This window comes from Ovis aries, chromosome 19 (genome assembly GCF_016772045.2).
Source record: "Ovis aries strain OAR_USU_Benz2616 breed Rambouillet chromosome 19, ARS-UI_Ramb_v3.0, whole genome shotgun sequence".
Lineage (NCBI taxonomy): Eukaryota > Metazoa > Chordata > Mammalia > Artiodactyla > Bovidae > Ovis > Ovis aries.
The window spans coordinates 23,583,562-23,601,918 of record NC_056072.1 but is presented as its reverse complement, the minus strand read 5'-3'; the positions used below and the strand labels follow the sequence as shown (position 1 = coordinate 23,601,918).

The window sequence follows — 18,357 nt, the reverse complement described above, 5'->3', positions numbered from 1 at the left end:
GATTGTTGTAGGGTGAGACAAGGCCTACTAAGTATTTTTACTTTGCAACAGAGCCTGGCCTAATGATATACTCAGTGACGGAGACTCATTTTCATTATTCTGTGTGTCTCTAAATAGGAGGCAGAGATATTACCTTTTGAGACAGGGAAGGTAGACGTTGACTTATGATTTCATAAGCATCTTTTTTTTGCCAAAACTCAGCTCATCTCTACCTAAGTTGATTGTGGTTATATTTATCCTTTTCTAGCAGGACTTCTGGATTCAGTCAGTGAGGGAGGTACAACATAAATCTGATTTGGGTTTTCTTACCAACTTTCTATTAAAATACCAATGTCCCATTGAGAAGACTCATGCCTGGAGCCCACTGCCTGCCATAAGCTTAATCTTGATTTTTTTCTTCTTCTCAGCTTCATCAGGAACACCATGATAGCCTTGTTTCCTAAGCAACAATATGAAAAATAGCTAAAGTACCTACACACCAGAAAGAGAAGCATACGAAATTCAAATTTAGTAGATCTTTCCTGTTAGGAATATGTTGTTCCAGTTTTGCTTGAACAGTTCTCAGATTACTCACTTTCACGCTCCCTGGTATATATCTCTATATAATGACACATTCACTATGTGCCAAATTAAAAACCTGAACCATTTAAGGAAAGACAGACATGGGGTACTTCAGCTGCCAAAGAGACAGGTGCAAAGGTTCATGAATATTCCTTGAAAAGCTGCGGTGCATGTAACATGAAAGTGCTGCCTGCAGGCATTCCGTGTTCAAGCAATTTAATGTCAGGGAAGGTGGTGGGAAACTTGGGGTGTCATTGAGGGGATAATAATACCAGCAGTTCACCCCAGAAGGGCATAAGCAGATGGTCTCTAAGAAAGTGTGAAATTATGACTGAGTGAAGCAAAGACAACCTCAACTTTTTGGCCATACATTTTTTGTTTTTTGTTTTTGTTTATTTAGTTGAAAAGGAGAATGTGTTAGCTGTGGGAGGCTCAGAACTGGGGAAAGTGCATTGTTTCTCCCAGCCACACAGAGGCTTGGACAGACCTGGATGACAGTATTCTTGAGACATGATGAGGAAAGCATCAGGTGCCAAAACAGGTCTGATATAATCATTGACACCTCTCATTGCATAAAAGGATTTATTCCCATTTACTTTTTGGATGGGAGATACTCTACTCACCCAGGACATACAAGAGAGGTAGTTCCAGCATTTGACCTGAGAATCATGCACCTTATCAATCGCAGCAGCCACCTGGGGATTGAAGCAGCCTACCATCATTGCTGATGTTCCCTCAGTTTTCTTTTTCAAATGGTGACTCATGACTGTAGATCTCTTGCATGTGAATAATATGCATATACGTGTGCCCCACCTCCAAATCTCTTCAGTCAGAATTTGGGGAGAATGTAGTTCTGTATTCATTTTTAACTGGCCTAGGAGTATCTTTCTACACACAAAGAATACATAAACGCACATTAGGAGTATTACCACTGTTTTAGGTTAATTATCTTTTCAAAAGTTCACCCTGAAAGTATATGAATTCTAGCTGGAAGCTTAGAGCTTAGGAAATGATTACCATACAGTTTCTTATTGGTTTCCAGTAAGAAATAGTGTCCTGTGATGGGGAAAGACAAGGGAAAAACAAGTTTTGATACCATTTGTTGTTGTTCGGTTGCCCAGTCACGTCTGACTCTTTGTGACCCCATGGATTGCAGGACACCAGGCCCCTGTGCCCCTCACAGTCTCCCAATGTTTGCCCAAGTTCATGTCCATTGCATCGGTGATGCTATCCATCCATCTCATCCTCTGACTCCCTCTGCTCCTTCTGCTCTCTATCTTTTCCTGCATCAGGGTCTTTTCCTCTGGTTTGGCTGTTCACATTAGGTGACCAAACTACTAGAGCTTCAGCTTTGGTATCAGTCCTTCCAGTGAGTATTCAGGGTTGATTTCCTTTAAGACTGACTGATCTCCTTGCAGTGCAAGGGACTCTCAGGAGTCTCCTCCAGCACTAATTTGAAGGCATCAGTTTTTTGGTGCTCTACCTTCTTTACAGTCCAGCTCTCACAACCATATGTGGTCACTAGGAAGACCATAGCCTTGACCATATGAACCTTTGTTGGCAGAATGATGTCTCTGCTTTTCAATACACTGTGTAGGTTGGTCATAGTTTTCCTGCCAAGCTATCATATGTATCCAGAAACCAGAAAAGGCACAGTTCAAAGGAGGAGACCTCTAGGGAGCGGTTGATCATAGGAGGGACAAGGTGAAGGTTGAGGCATAAAAATAAACATTAGGTCCACAGAGAGATTTTGTCTACCACATTGTTGAAGGGCCTGTTTGTGTGCATTTTTACATACACATGCATGTAGAGAATTGTCAAAAGAAAATAGAAGAGAAAGAAGACCAATAACATGCATTAAGCCACTGAATAAATTGACATGCACTGTCTATGAATACAGTTTCAATTAGGAGTCATTTAGCTGCACATGATAAAATTCAGCTCAGATTGGCTAAAATAAAGGCAGTCATTTGCTCATATACCTGAGCATCTTAGGGATAAGCCTTGCTTTGGACAGAAGTGACTTCAAAGCTCAAAGAATATCACTGAAGCTCTATCCTTTGGCTTTGTTTTAGCATCATTGATTTCTTTACGCTTTCTATGTGAGGGCCTTTGGAAGTTCCAGGCTTCTTCCCACCAAGCATTTCAAGGCTGTAGAGGTATTTTTGCCCTAGGAATATATGAGATATTTAGAGCTATCTAGTGGAGAAGGAAGTGGTAACCCACCCCAGTGTTCTTGCCTGGAGAATCTCGGGGACAGGGGAGCCTGGTGGGCTGCCGTCTCTGGGGCCGCACAGAGTCGGACATGACTGAAGCGACTTAGCAGTAGCAGCCAAAATCTATCAGTTATATTCATATGTGTTTCTAGTCTCTTCTTTGTTCTCTTAAGTAAATAGTGATGTATTTAAACATTAAGAGTTAGCTATAGTGGAGCACAGAGGTTTTTAGGACAAAAACTATCTGTGATAATGTAACAGGGGAGACATCTTATATTTCCCAAAATCCAAAGAATTTTACAACACAGAGTGGGCCCTATTGCACCATGAATTTTAGTTAATAGTGCTGTATCCATTGGCTTATTTGTTATAACACATGTGCCACATAGAGCAAGATGTTAATAGTAGAAACCGTGAGCAAGGGAGAAAGGATATATGAAAACTTCATGTACTTGCTTTTTTTTTTTTTTTTTTTGGACTTTAATTTGTTACCAATATTGTGTTGGTTTCTGCTATATAACAAAATGAATCAGATGTGAGCTCAGTCACTCAGTTGTGGCTGACTCTTTGTGACCCCATGGACTGTAGCCTGCTAGACTCCTCTGTCCATGGAATTTTCCAGGCAAGAATACTGGAGTGGGTTGCCATTTCCTTCTCTAGAATCAGCTACATATATACATATATCCCCTTCTTCATGAGCCTCCCTTCTACCCACCCCTCCTCATCCCACACATCTAGATCATCACAAAGCACCAAGCTGAGTGCCAGCTCAATTTTTCTGTAATGCTAAACTTATTTTAGAAACTAGTCTATTAATTATGGAGAAAGGAATGGCAACCCACTCCAGTATTCTTGCCTGGAAAATTCCATGGACGGAGGAGCCTGGTAGGCTACTGTCCATGAGGTTTCAAAGAGTGGAACAAGACCGAGCGGCTTCACTTTCAGACTCCATGAGAGATGGTCAGTTCTCTTATTTGGAATAGGTCAGTGCATCTCTATCCCGTTTAGACATGAGTAGTTAATTAATAGGGGGCTTCCCCCCGTGGCTCAGAGGTAAATAATCTGCCTGCAGTGCAGGAGATGCAGGAGCCAAGGGTGCAATCCTCAGGTTGGGAAGATCCCCTGGAGGAGAGCATAGCATCCCACTCCAGTATTCTTGCCTGGAGAATCCCATGGACAGAGGAGCCTGGCGGGCTACAGTCATAGGGTCTCAAAGAGTCCGACACGACTGAAGCGACTAAGCACAGCACAGCATAACATAGCGCAGTAAATTATTAAGAGAGATTATTTTCTGAAGACAAAGGGAGAAGAAATGTCTCCTTTCCCTTCATCATAAAAGATAACTTGAACCTCTTTAGACCTGTCCATGTCCACTCCCACCCCGACCACAACTTTTAAAACTTGGTGCTTTGGTGAAAGCCTAGAAGCAAGGTCCAATGATCACAGTTCTTAGAAATGTGACTGGACGAGTCACTGCTTAAACCTCACTTTTCTCAGCTGATAGTGGCGACAGGTCTGCAATCACATAGTATTCCCTTGGAGACCCCTGATCCAGCGACCTGATCAATGATGACCTGAGGCCTCTATTTAAAATTTTTTCTTAATCTGTTTTCTTTTCAGTCACTGACAGTGTGTTGTATTTCTGTGTTGATTCGTTAAAAGCAGAAATTAAACCCTGGAGACACCATATTCCCATCTCTGGAATAAGGCCTAAATTTGACAAGAGCCAATTTAATGGATGAATTATTATTAGTCAACTGATAGCCATATTTAGAGGAATGAAAGAGGCTGGGATAAATTCAGGGAATGGCAATATGTATGGCTGGAAATTTTCTTAGGCTCCAAAATCACTGAGGATGGTGCCTGCAGCCGTGAAATTAAAATACGCTTGCTCTTTAGAAGAAAAGCTATGACAAACCTAGACAGCATATTAAAAGGCAGAGACATCATGTTGCTGGCAAATGTCCATATAGTCAAAGCTATGGTTTTTCCAACATGGTTTTTCAACTCTCAGGATTTGAGAGTTGAACTACAAAGAAGGCTGAGCACCGAAGAACTGATGCTTTCAAATTGTGGTGTTGGAGAGGACTCTTGAGAGTTCCCTAGACTGCAAGGAGATCACACCAGTCAATCCTTAAGGAAATCAACCCTGAATATGCATTGGAAGGACTGATGCTGAAGCTGAAGCTCCAATACTTTGGCCACCTGATGTGAAGAGCCTGACTCATTGGAAAAGACCCTGATGCTAGGAAAGACTGAGGACAAGAGAAGGGGGCAACAGAGGATGAGATGGTTGGATGGCATCGCCAACTCGATGAGCATGAGTTTGAGCAAACTCTGGCAGACAGTGAAGGGCAAGGAAGCCTGGTATGCTGCAGTTCATGAGGTTGCAAAGAGTTGGACAGGACTTAGTGACCAAACAACAGCAGTGATCAGAAGAAGAATAAATCTTGGAATGGGCAAGTGCAAGTTTGGCAAGAGAGTTGGGAGGTGTTCCTGGCTTCAGTCCATAACTGCCTGTGACCTCTCATTATTGCCTGACTCATTTTTGCCCTGGTGGGGAGGCCCCAACCCAGGAGAGCTTTAGCTCCTAGTGAACTGATATCTGAAGCTGGGCATCCTGGCTACCCCTTTCCAGGCTCAAAAGCCCAAGAAACCTTCATCCTGATTGGGTGGAGGCCATCCACTTGCAAAGAAGCAGCAACAAGGAGCTCACAATACTAAATGACTGTAAAGTCAGTACCTACTGGCCTCAGCCTAGCTATAAAGTCCTCTGCTGACTATTTTTGTAGGAACAGAGCGAGTCCAGAAAGCAACCAAATGCTCATCTTTGTGGGGTTGGGATTTGAACACTTGGGAGATGCTGGGTCAGTGAAGGTGGGCAAAGCTTAGAACTGCATCGGTCCTCAGTGGAAGGGGGAGGGGGTGCCAAGGACCCGAAGGAAGGTGGAGAAATAAGATGATGCTGTCCTGAAATGCAGCCAAGAGAAACTGTGTAGGTGGGAAAAGCAGGCCGACAATGGTACATTTCCATCAAATGTGATGATGTTAAAAAATAGTCTATGGATTAGAAAAACAAAGTTAACTTTACTTATCTGAGTATTGTCTGTCTGTCCTTCTAGAACAAACCCTCCTGAGGGCAGGATGGCGTCGTCTTTGTGCACTGTACGTCCTCTACATGAAACCTTGAAAGTGATGTATAGTACAGGCCCACGAATGCTAATCAGCAACTGTTTGGGTCAAAAATGTTTAATTAAGAATCCTTCTGATTTTAGAAAAGAAATGTGGTCCACATAACATGCCCAGTATTATATAACATCTCCAGCTGAACCTGGGTCAGCATTCCATAATTGAACACATTTGAACTCTGTAGCAAAAAATATGAATATTCATGCTAAGTTATATATAGCCTCTCATAAGTTCAGGTCAGTTTTGCCTCCAGTTGAGTTACAGGATATTTGCATTTGTTGAAAATTTATTTTTCTTTTTGTACCTGGGGCTTGACATCACAGTCACCCAATTACTTTTTTTTAAATTCAAGTATAGTTGGTTTGCAGTGCTGTGCCAACCTCTGCTGTACATGTATAGAAAAGTGACTCAGTTTTACACACATCTGCACTTTTTTTTAATATTCTTCTCTGTTGTGGTTTATCCCAGGAGATTGGATATGCTTCCCTGTACTATACAGTAGCACCTTGTTGCTTATCCATTCTAAGCATCTAGCAACCCCAAATGCCCAGTGTTTTTTTTTTGTTTGTTTGTTTTTTAAGGAGTAATGAATCCATTGTTCCTATAATGGGTTAGAATGTGAGGTTAGGGTCAGAGTAGAATGTGTTGACTCCTACAAATCCTTCCCTCCAGCAACATGGAATTTTTCTAATCAGAGACCATTTGTATCTCTTCACGCTTGCCCACCTCCCCATCATTGCTAAGCTCTGGCATGATGTACGATTAGGTCTTTGTTATGTCTGACATGATATGTGGTAGCAGCAGCATTATTTTGTTAACCAGAGAACAAAGAAAAAGTAGAGTTTACGTCTTGTTCAGATTTTCTTTTGCTTTCTGCTTTCACACATATATCTTCTGTCAATAGACTTCTCTGCTTCTTGCTGTTTAAAAGCGCTGATTTGAGGGGGTTAAAATAAGGAAGATGAAAGCAAGGAAAAATGAAAGAAGCGTCTTATACTTTAAGCAGGAATTTCTGTCTCCTCTGATATCTGTTTTGCCTCTCCTCCATTCAACTGAACCACTAAATAGAACCAAATGGAATAACTAGTCAATAAAAATGCTGTGTGGCAGCTGATTTCACACAAAGGCCCTTGTGTGGGGCCTTTGAACGTCCCTCACTATTTATTTAATAAAAATGAACAACACTACATTGTATTTGTAATGATAGTTTGACAGCTGTCCCATCATCATTTCTACAATCAGTGATTCAATTTTAAAGGAATTCTCACACTCAGGAAAATCACTGTTACAATATTTCATTTGTTTCTGAATTTCCTTAGGTTACAGCCCATACATTTTGTGAGTAATCTGGACCCACAGAGATGCTGCTGAACTTAGGGCTTTTAGCCATAATGGTTTTCTGTGATCATCAGAAAGGCTGGATGGAGGAGATGGCACACAGCCAACCAAACCTAGTGGGCCCTGTGTGTTCCCATGTGGAATAATTGGTTCTCCTCAGTGGGCTTCCACCTTGAACAAGAGAAATGGGACCATGATTCTAGAGCATGCCCAACAAACCAGCTTACCAGGACTACCTGTTCCTTGTCCCCAGTGTCATGGCTTTGCTTTGCTGTGCAATCCAATAAGACAGTGTGTTTCCCTTGATTACTTACACACACACACAGGCACACACAGACACACACACAGCGTTTACTCTCTGGATTGGTCAAGGGCTCTGCAGAAAGCAGAGTAAAAGACATAACACAGCAAAGCCACTGTGGTTTGCATCAGGATGCTTCTGAGCATGCATAATGCAGCCGACTACCTGTCCTCCAGATGTGACCCAGATAAAACTCACTTCTAAGGCCATGGGCTTGTGTTCTGAGCTCATACTCAAGCCCTTGTGTTCTACATTAGATTTCCTAGAGTTTGCTTTCCCAGTTGAGATTGCCAGTGAAGTGTGTCTGCCCAAGACCAGGTGTTTAATCAGACAGCCAGTTTGGTGTCAGAGGAAGACTGACTGTAAATTATGGGCCTGGACTCTTGGCTGCTGTGAGGGTGCTTTCTACCTGCCATAAGAATGAAAAGCCTAAACAGCCCTCAGGTGCAACACCTGAGAATGCCACAGCAATTACAAGTAGAAATGAACCGATATGTTTAGTTTTGAGGATGAAATCATAGTACTGCTTGTGTGTCCTTTCCCAGCAGAGTTGTGTCACTGAGTTTTCAAAAGATGAAAAATATTTCCAGCGAAAGAGAAACACATTGACCAAAGGGCTACGCTTGCAAAACACGACCTTTCACCCACCCTACATGGTTGCTACAGAGTGATCTAGCGCATGGAACAAAACTCTGCAGGGTTGTTTTTCTTCATTGGTGTCCGTAATTGGTCTAGGGCTGAAAGTCATCTGTGCTCAATTCATAATTGAAGGTACTAGTTTTCCAGCTGCAGAATGCACAGTAATGAACAGAGGGTGCTGAGCTCTGATAATAAAAATCCAGTAGGTCTGACAGGGGTTCAAAAGTCTGTCTTTTATCAAGCACCCCCAGGTAAGATGATACTGATACATGAGGTTACTAGGCCATGCTTTGAGGAATCATTATTTTAAAGCTAGCTTGACTTTTTTTTTTTTTTAACTAAGTCATCTTCTATGAAATATTTACCCTGAATTCCTCCCTGCTGTCTGGTATGGCTCAGCCCCTTAATGACTTTCCTCCCAATCTCAGTTACCTGTTCACAGATGCCCTATAAAAATATCTATATTTAGCATCAGTGGATTTTTCTAAGCTCCCCTAGCTTGCTCCTTTATGCATGTTATCTTATGCTGACCTTTCACTTGGAACTGAATTTGCTCTACTCTTTCTCCTAGGGACCTGATACTCAGACCTCTGTCTTGCTTCCTGGCATCTACCATCAGTCTTGTCAGTCTCAGAAACCTTCAGACTTTTCCCATCTGTTCCCAGGAGCCCAGTCTGGCTCCTGGTAGCCTAAAAGAGTAACATCCTTTTTCAAAGAGAGAATTTTAGGGACATCTGGGGACTTTGGTTTTTCCAGTGGTCATGTATGAATGTGAGAGTTGGACAGTGAAGAAAGCTGAGTGCCGAAGAATTGATGCCTTTGAACTGTGGTGTTGGAGAATACTCTTGAGAATCCTTTGGACTACAAGGAGGTCCAACCAGTCTATCCTAAAAGAGACCAGTCCTGGGTGTTCATTGGAGGGACTGATGCTAAAGCTGAAACTCCAATACTTTGGCCACCTGATGCGAAGAGTTGACTCATTGTAAAAGACCCTAATGCTGAGAAGGATTGAGGGCAGGAGGAGAAGGGGACAACAGGGGATGAGATGTCTGGATGGCATCACTAACTCGATGGACATGGGTTTGGGTAGACTCTGGGAGTTGGTGATGGACAGGGAGGCCTGGCATGCTGCGATTCACCGGGTCGCAAAGAGTTGGACACGACTGAGCGACTGAACTGAACTGAACTGGGGACTTTGGGGACAGGAATGGGTCAAATTAATTCAAAGAATAAATAGAATAGAGAGTGAAATCATTTATGTCCCCAAACTGCATCTAAAATAAGTGACATCTAGCTATTACTTAATCTGCAGCTTTGAGATATCAGTAATTTTACTCACATCTAATGGTAGAGTGTTGTTTTATTACTGTTTTTTTATGTATGTATGTGGAAGTCGCTCAGCCGTGTCCAACTCTTTGCAACCCCATGGTCTGTAGCCTGCTAGGCTCCTCTATCCACAGGATTTCCCAGGCGGGAATACTGGAGTGGGTTGCCATTCCCTTCTCCAGGGGATCTTCTGGACCCAAGGATCAAACCCAGGTCTCCTGTACTGCAGGCAGATTCTTAACCATTTGAGCTACTCTTAGAATATCATTTTACTTTTAGATGAAAATCAATTTTGTTTCCATTACAGATATAGTGCAGTTTTAGTCTGTGATCTGGAAAAATACATTTAATATTAAATATTCTCTTCTAATTTAAATTCTATGACTCTGCATCTCTTTCCATAGTCTGAAACTTTGAAGAGTAACCCTGGCACTACATTTTATTTCTGGAATGCTTGCAAGGAGGTTACAGGAAGAAGCTGACTTACATACATTGGTTTTGTCTCCCCACAAAAAAAATGGATTCTAAAAAGAAAAGAATCAAATGCAAAAGGAGTTTGAGAATCACTGGCAGTGTTTTTTAGTAACTGTTAAATCTTTGATGAGCAAAAAGAGAGAAAGATTAGGAGTAGCCTGATCTTGAACCTAAATAAGTTTCTGGTCATGAAATCTCTGGTAGTTCAGACGGTGAAGAATCTGCCTTCAATGAAACTGGAGCCAATTATACAGAGTGAAGTAAGCCAGAAAGAAAAACACCAATACAGTATACTAACACATATATATGGAATTTAGGAAGATGGCAATGACGACCCTGTATGCAAGTCAGGAAAAAAGACACAGATGTGTATAACGGACTTTTGGACTCAGAGGAGAGGTGGGATGATTTGGGAGAATGGGAATTCTAACACGTATACTATCATGTAAGAATTGAATCGCCAGTCCATGTCTGACGTAGGTGCAGGAGAAATGGCAACCCACTCCAGTATTCTTACCTGGAGAATCCCCATGGACAGAGAAACTTTGCAGGCTACAGTCCATGGGGTCACAGAGTCGGACATGACTGAGCAACTAACCCTTTCAACTTTCTTGAAATCTTTACTCTTTACTGAAAATCCAGACATTCTCCTCTCTTTGTTGAAACATGAAAGGAGGGTTTCTTTAACATAGATCTTCTCTCTTTTGTGTAAAAATATCCCTTTTATTCTGAAACAGGTCCAGGACAGTTTCTGTGGAATAGACTTTGGGATCATGGGTGGTATACTAGAAGTAACCTAGTGACCGGTTGGCAATTAGTTGCCAAGGAGAGGAGAACCCAGAAAATCAGAATGTACAGGTATCAGCATTTGCACTAAAATCTGGGACTGAGATTAGGGATCTGGAATCTTTGAAGTTATATCTGAGCTTCTGGCCACCAGTCTGCTTCCCCTGTCCTTTTTAACCTTGATTTTTTAGAATTCCTGGAAGCATGAAAGGTCATTACCTTCTGCTCCTCTTAGAGATCCCTAAAAACAGTGTCAGCTCATTTCTCTAACTTCTCCAAGGCAGCAGAGCACCAGTGTGACTTTTCACTCATTTGTAATCCCAAAATGAAAACATCATTCCCAATAGGCGGTCATTTAAATCAGATGAGATTCATTACATATAAAGCCATGAAATGAAAAGACACCTGCTGCTTGGAAGGAAAGCTATGACAAAACTAGGCAGCATATTCAAAAGCAGAGACATCACTTTGCCGACAAAGTTCCATCTAGTCAAAGCTATGATTTATCCAGTAGTCCTGTACAAATGTGAGAGTTGGACCATGAAAGAAGGCTGAGAACTGAAGAATCGATGGTTTCAAATTGTGGTGCTGAAGAATGCTCTTAAGAGTCCTTTGGACAGCAAGGATGTCAAACCAGTCAATCCTAAAGGGAATCAATCCTAAATGTTCGCTAGAAGGACTGATGCTGAAGCTGAAGCTCCAATACTTTGGCCACCTGATGTGAAGAGCTGACTCACTGAAAACAACACTGATGCTGGGAAATATTGAGGGCAGGAGGAGAAGAGGATGACAGATTATGAGGTGGTTGGATGTCATCACCAACTCAGTGGACTTGAATTTGAGCAAACTCAGGGAGATAGTGAAGGACTGGGAAGCCTGCTGTGCTGCAGTCCATGGGGTCACAAAGAGTCAGACACAACTTAGTGACTGAACAGCAACAACAGTGGCAAGAATGCTGTGTGTATTTGTTGTGGATAAAGTTTTACTACAGGGTGGTAGATTAGTGGGGCTCCCTGAGGACGCCTCTTCTTTGTCAATGTGGTGCAGCCCTGGGTGTTCTCACAGTTAGCTTCTTGAATTCAACAATGAGTGTTCTCAGGAGGGGTTCTTTTATACAGCTTTAGTCCCTGACTTTGAGAGATCCATCATTTTCTTTGTGTGGATCCATTTTATAGTTTTCTGTTCTTGGCTGCTTACCTCACAACCGTTAGTCATGTGCTAAAATTCCCTCTCTAAGTATTTTCATGCAAGATTTGGTTAGTTAGATTTTGTTCAAAAGAGACAGTCTAGAGGTGAGTGCAAAGCCAATGTTGGTTGATGTTCTGCTCTTAGGAAATGGAGATCTAGGATCAGAAGGGTCTGTATTAGTAGTTCTCAGATTTTAGTGTACAAAAAATCCTTTGGAGAACTAAGTTAAAAGATTCATAGATGCTGGATTTTTCAGGTGTAGTCAGTCTGGACTGGGGTTTTAAAAAATAAGCATGCCATGATTACAATACAGGTGGTCCAAAGTCTAACTTTGAGGTGTCTCTTTTCCTCTTGTTTTCTGAGTTGCTCCTTTCCCTCGATAGGCTGATGATCATGGCCATTCGACTGCTTATATAGAACAACTTACTATGATAAATGAAAAGGTGAACTTGTCAGGTTTGAATGGTGAATGCAAAGTCTTTTGGCGAATGCAGAGTCTTGTATATAATCCTTCAAGCCACTAAAAAGTCGCTTTGTGACTACAACACACAGAACAAGCTTAAGTGATGCCTTGCTCCGTCTTTAATCTGAGAATGTCACTCTCATGGTGGTTTAACCCAGGCACCTCAATGTTTGGGGAAAGTAAAACAACTCTAACTTATTTTTTTTCTCAAAGACTAGTAACCCTGATTTTAAAGCTATTAAAGTTAGGATATCTGTTTTCTATACCTGGATTGCAACTTTCTAAAATCTCCCCCTCTATCTTTGTGAAACCCAATAGTTCATGCTTGAGGCAGTGAATTTCTTTAGATGAAAACTGAAATGCCAGTCCCTTTATGCTAATGTTAATTTCTAGGCAGTGAGCTTGGTTAACCAAGAGAAAATAAAAACTTTAGATGAAATGTGTTATTTATAGTGAATGCAAAGCATCATTATTATCAATTCTTATTACAAAATACACATAAAAAATATCCTTTTTGTTATTTAAATATGGCATGGATACATTGAGAAATAGTACAGATGTTAATCCACAGCCTCTCAGCTGCATCCTGGATAATCATTATTATGTTTTATTCTTATTTGGAATTACTAGTAATAGACTGTATTTCTCTATGAAATTCAAATCAGGGAACACCAATGAATTGAGATGATTGATATTATATATATATATATATATATATATACACACACATAATTTTGGAATTGGAGTGATAGAAATATATTTCTCTTAGAAAATAATCTACCCAACTTGATGCTGTGTTAGTGATCTTGATGAGTAATGTTTGTCACTTAACAAGATATGCTAAAAATTCATATAATTCTTTGAGATTGAATTGCACCAACCCTTGACCAGTATCTAAATTTGTTTTGAAAATAACTATGTCATTGTTGAAAATCTGAAATGTAAATATGTAGAATTTGAAATATCTGATTTTAAACCATGAGTATTTAGAAAGATACATGTTTGTTTACTTTTATTCCATGCTTTTATTATGTGTTCTTTGAAAAATTCTGTTTTTGTTGTTTGAATCTCTCATTAGCATGAGATTTTATACATGGACTAAGGAGAGACGGTGGTGGTAATAAATTCATGACATCTTTGAATGAGGATGTCATGTGTATCTATATTTATGGGAAGATATTCATGACTTCCGGAGAAGGCAATGGCACCCCACTCCAGTACTGTTGCCTAGAAAATCCCATGGATGGAGGAGCCTGGTGGGCTGCAGTCCATGGGGTCGCTAAGAGTCGGACAAGACTGAGCGACTTCACTTTCACTTGCCACTTTCATGCATTGGAGAAGGAAATGGCAACCCACTCCAGTGTTCTTGCCTGGAGGATCCCAGGGACGGGGGAGCCTGGCGGGCTGCCGTCTATGGGGTCGCAGAGTCGGACACGACTGAAGTGACTTAGCAGCAGCAGCAGCAGCAGCAGCATTCATGACTTCTTCCTCATCCTAGCTAGTGTAGAAGCACTGACTGACTCCAGTGGTATTATTTCATAGATGAGAAGATTGAAGCATAAGAGGGACTAGGTGATCCTCCGTAGTTCATAGAGTTAGCTGACAAAAGGCATTGACTCTTGGTTCCTAGTCTTTCTGAATCCATATTCTGCTTGTTCTCTCAACAAGGTCAGAGGCTGTCCCTAATCCTCTAAAATAAAATACCATTCAGTTTGATTTTCTTGAGTCCTTAATTTTTCTTCTATCCTAACCTCAACATGCAAAGTTTTTAGTAGTATAGGTGATTTTATTTTTCCATTCATCATTTTTAAAATCTTTAATTCTACATGCCCCCTAGTATACAGGGTCGTCATTGCCATCTTCTAGGTTAGTATACTGCTGGTTATTCACTCTGTAGGCTCCAGTTTCATCCACCTAGATGCCCAACTCTGCTTTCTACTTTTTCCTCAGTCCTGGTTCACCTGAATGAATTCAGTCTCATCCTATCACCTATCAACAGGAGGCTGGTTATTAAGGTCTTCCAGGATCACAGTTGTAATTCACATCCATCCAAATAATCACATATAAGGGGAAAACGGATTGCCAGCTATAGGGTGCTATTCAGTATCACTTACATCATAGCCACTGGCTCTTCTGTCTCAAAATTTGTTAGGCAGTGCTAAAGTCAGCTGGCTAAACATTGAAAAGTGAAAAATACCTCAAATAGAGCAATCCTTATGGACCATGTTTGATGTTTAAGCTAGTGTAGTTGATACCACGAAACAAGCAGAAATGGATAAGATACAGCCATGCTGTCCAGGAGCTTACAGCTCAAAGAAGGGGAAAGAAAGATCCAAATGCATGTAATAGACAAAGATGTGTCCACAGAGAGATATAATTTATAAATCATATGGTTAAAGGAAGACCTCAGGGTCTAAAAAAAACCTTCTAGGAAAAAAGAAATGAGATTGTAAAGAATGAAAGCCACTTTCCTGGTATGGGCAGTGTTGCTGAAACTCTGTTTATCAGTGCAGAATAGGAACATAGAGACTAAGTACACTGCTGCTTCTCATTATTAATATATCTACGATATGATTGTTTGCTTTCAAGTATGATATCCCCTTAACAGAGCAGAGATGTTTTAACTTTGTGACATTAGACAGGCTTCTAGGGTGACAGAAGCACGAAAGGCAAGTAGGAGGCACAAAATGTGAGTTTTAATGTTTTGCCAGACCAAAGCAGCCCCAACAGGCTAATGCCTTCAAAGTTGTGTGACCCTCCTTGCCCACCGGAGGGGCAGTGAGGAGTCTCATGGTGTTCAAGCAACAGGGTGTGATCAACTCATGGACGATCCTGGGATTGGTTGGCATCAAGGTGAAGTTTCAAGCATCATCAACTTTCTGATTTGATGCAGTCTAGGGTCTTTGTTTTTTAGTTTCCATCTAGTAGGGGTCTGCTTCCTATAAAAACAACTTGGAATGAGTGTCAGGTCTTTATCTATATCTTTAAGGAAACTGGAAGTTCAGTGACTCTGTTGTGCAGCAGCTGTATAGTCTGGATTATTACCAGTTCCCCAGACCAACAGCTATTCTCTTTGTATATCTTCACGTTTCTCAATCATTAACTGTTGAGTCATGTGTGTGCATGCATGCTAAGTCACTTCAGTTATGTCTGATTCTTTACTACCCTATGAATTATAAATGGCCAGGCTCCTCTGTCCACGGGATTTCCTAGGCAAGAATACTGGAGTGGGTTGCCATGCCCCACTTCAGGGGATCTTCCTGACCCAGGAATCAAACCCATGTCTGTTGCATCTCCTGCACTGGCAGGCAAAGATGGAACTGGTGAATAAACAACTCACCTTTCAAAGCAGAAAATGCAAGAGATGTGGGTTTGGTCCCTGGATTGGGAAGATCCCCTGGAAAAGGGAATGGCAACCTACTCCAATGTTCTTGCCTGGGAAATCCCATGGACAGAGGAGCCTGGCATGCTACAGCCCATGGGCATGACTCAACATGAATGCACACAGGCTCTTTCTTCAAAAGACAAGGACACAGGGCCTTGTGCAAGGTTTCAGTGATGAGGTGTGTTTTGACCAATATTTATTAGGTGTTTGCTCTAGAAGTATATGCACACTACATTGTTACTTCAAATCTTGTTTGTTGATTATTCCATTCTTTGAACTTTGCAGCTCCATGACAATAAATTTTGTGCATCTTGCATCTGTTATTGAGAATTTAGAAATTCATACCTCATTTGTATTAATATACTCAAACCTCTTTGAAGTTGAAATAGACTAGTCTGGCTGTAACTGAACTTGTATACTGAGTCAGTCCCAGCTGTGAGATATGTACACAAGTGCCGCCATGTATTAGTTCATAACAGGTTAAAAAAAAAACACCACTATTCATTTACCAAGCATAGTTTGAGCATCATGACTCTAGCTTATTCTTTATTTACCTACATATGCAATTTCTGAAAGTTTTATACATATTTTAGCAGTGATGCTTCTCATTATTAATGTACTTACGAAATCATTATTGCTTACTTCCAACTATGTTATCCCATTACAGAGGAGAAACATTTTAACTTTGTGACATTAGACAGCCTTACAGGATGACAGCCGCACAAAAGGCATGTAGGAGGCACAAAATGTGAACAAAATCAGAGGCTGGACTAAGGTCAGATAGAACAGTAAGAAGTGGAGAAGAGAAAAGGGAATGCCAAGCCATTTTGGTTCTGGAATTTATTGGTAAAATAAGTCATCAGTATGAAATATGAGAGTCCATATTACTGCTTCATAATTCACAGTGATTACTCTTCATTAGGAAATGTCATCCAGAGGCTGGACTGAATCTGTTGTGTATTAATATTTTTTGTTTGTTTACCTCTTTTATTTTTATTTTGTTGTTATTTCCTGTAATTCTCCCTATCAGGAATATGTTCATTTTGGGACATTTTCTTTTCTCATTTCAGATGACTACACACTGCATGGTCCAATTTTCATTCAAGAACCAAGTCATGTAATGTTCCCTTTGGACTCTGAGGAGAAAAAAGTGAAGCTCAGTTGTGAAGTTAAAGGGAATCCAAAACCTCACATCAGGTTTGTTGACTTAAAAGCATGTGTTTTCATGCATACACTTTCTATTAGTAAAACCAACAAATGCTTATGGAGTGCTACTTACATAAAGAGCCTTTAGACAGACATCATTGGATATCCTGAGATGCTAAACAGACGCTCATATTCATGAACAGTTTAGTACCCAACTTTGTTTCTGACAATACTAGAAATTAAATATCCCGATTGACCATTTCACTGAAAGCCTTAATATTACTTAACATATTTTTTTAAAACATTTTTAATCGATAAGTATGATCCCGTTACCATTTACTTTGTTGTTTTGGGTTTGGGTTTATACACCCTTTTCGTGTTTCCTTTCTAGAGAATATCCTTTAGAATTTGTTGGAGAGCTGGTTTGGTGGTGCTGAATTCTCTCAGCTTTTGCTTGTCTGCAGGATATAAAATCAACACACAGAAATCCCTTGCATTCCTATACACGAATAATGAGAAAGTAGAAAAAGAAATTAAGGAAACAATTCCATTTACCATTGCAACGAAAAGAATAAAATACTTAGGAATATATCTACCTAAAGAAACTAAAGACCTATATATAGAAAACTATAAAACACTGATGAAAGAAATCAAAGAGGACACTAATAGATGGAGAAATATACCATGTTCATGGATCGGAAGAATCAATATAGTGAAAATGAGTATACTACCCAAAGCAATTTACAAATTCAATGCAATCCCTGTCAAGCTACCAGCCACATTTTCCACAGAACTAGAACAAATAATTTCAAGATTTGTATGGAAATACAAAAAACCTCGAATAGCCAAAGCAATCTTGAGAAAGAAGAATGGAACGGGAGGAATCAACTTGCCTGACTTCAGGCTCTACTACAAAGCCACAGTCATCAAGACAGTATGGTACTGGCACAAAGACAGACATATAGATCAATGGAACAAAATAGAAAGCCCAGAGATACATCCACACACATATGGACACCTTATCTTTGACAAAGGAGGCAAGAATATACAATGGAGTAAAGACAATCTCTTTAACAAGTGGTGCTGGGAAAACTGGTCAACCACTTGTAAAAGAATGAAACTAGATCACTTTCTAACACCGTACACAAAAATAAACTCAAAATGGATTAAAGATCTAAATGTAAGATCAGAAACTATAAAACTCCTAGAGGAGAATATAGGCAAAACACTCTCAGACATAAATCACAGCAGGATCCTCTATGATCCACCTCCCAGAATTCTGGAAATAAAAGCAAAAATAAACAAATGGGATCTAATTAAAATTAAAAGCTTCTGCACAACAAAG

The 18,357-nt window shown here is 40.5% G+C and overlaps 1 protein-coding gene across 32 annotated transcripts in view; it reads left to right on the top strand.

Annotated features, from left to right (window-relative positions):
* LOC114108678 (contactin-4) overlaps positions 1-18,357 on the top strand; it is a 1,043,928-nt gene that overhangs the window by 655,966 nt on the left and 369,605 nt on the right. For all 32 annotated transcript variants that reach the window (XM_060402845.1, XM_060402823.1, XM_060402848.1 and 29 more), the window contains one exon: positions 16,937-17,063. In XM_060402845.1, the coding sequence (XP_060258828.1) occupies positions 16,937-17,063 (127 nt within the window). The remainder of the gene's footprint in view (positions 1-16,936; positions 17,064-18,357) is intronic.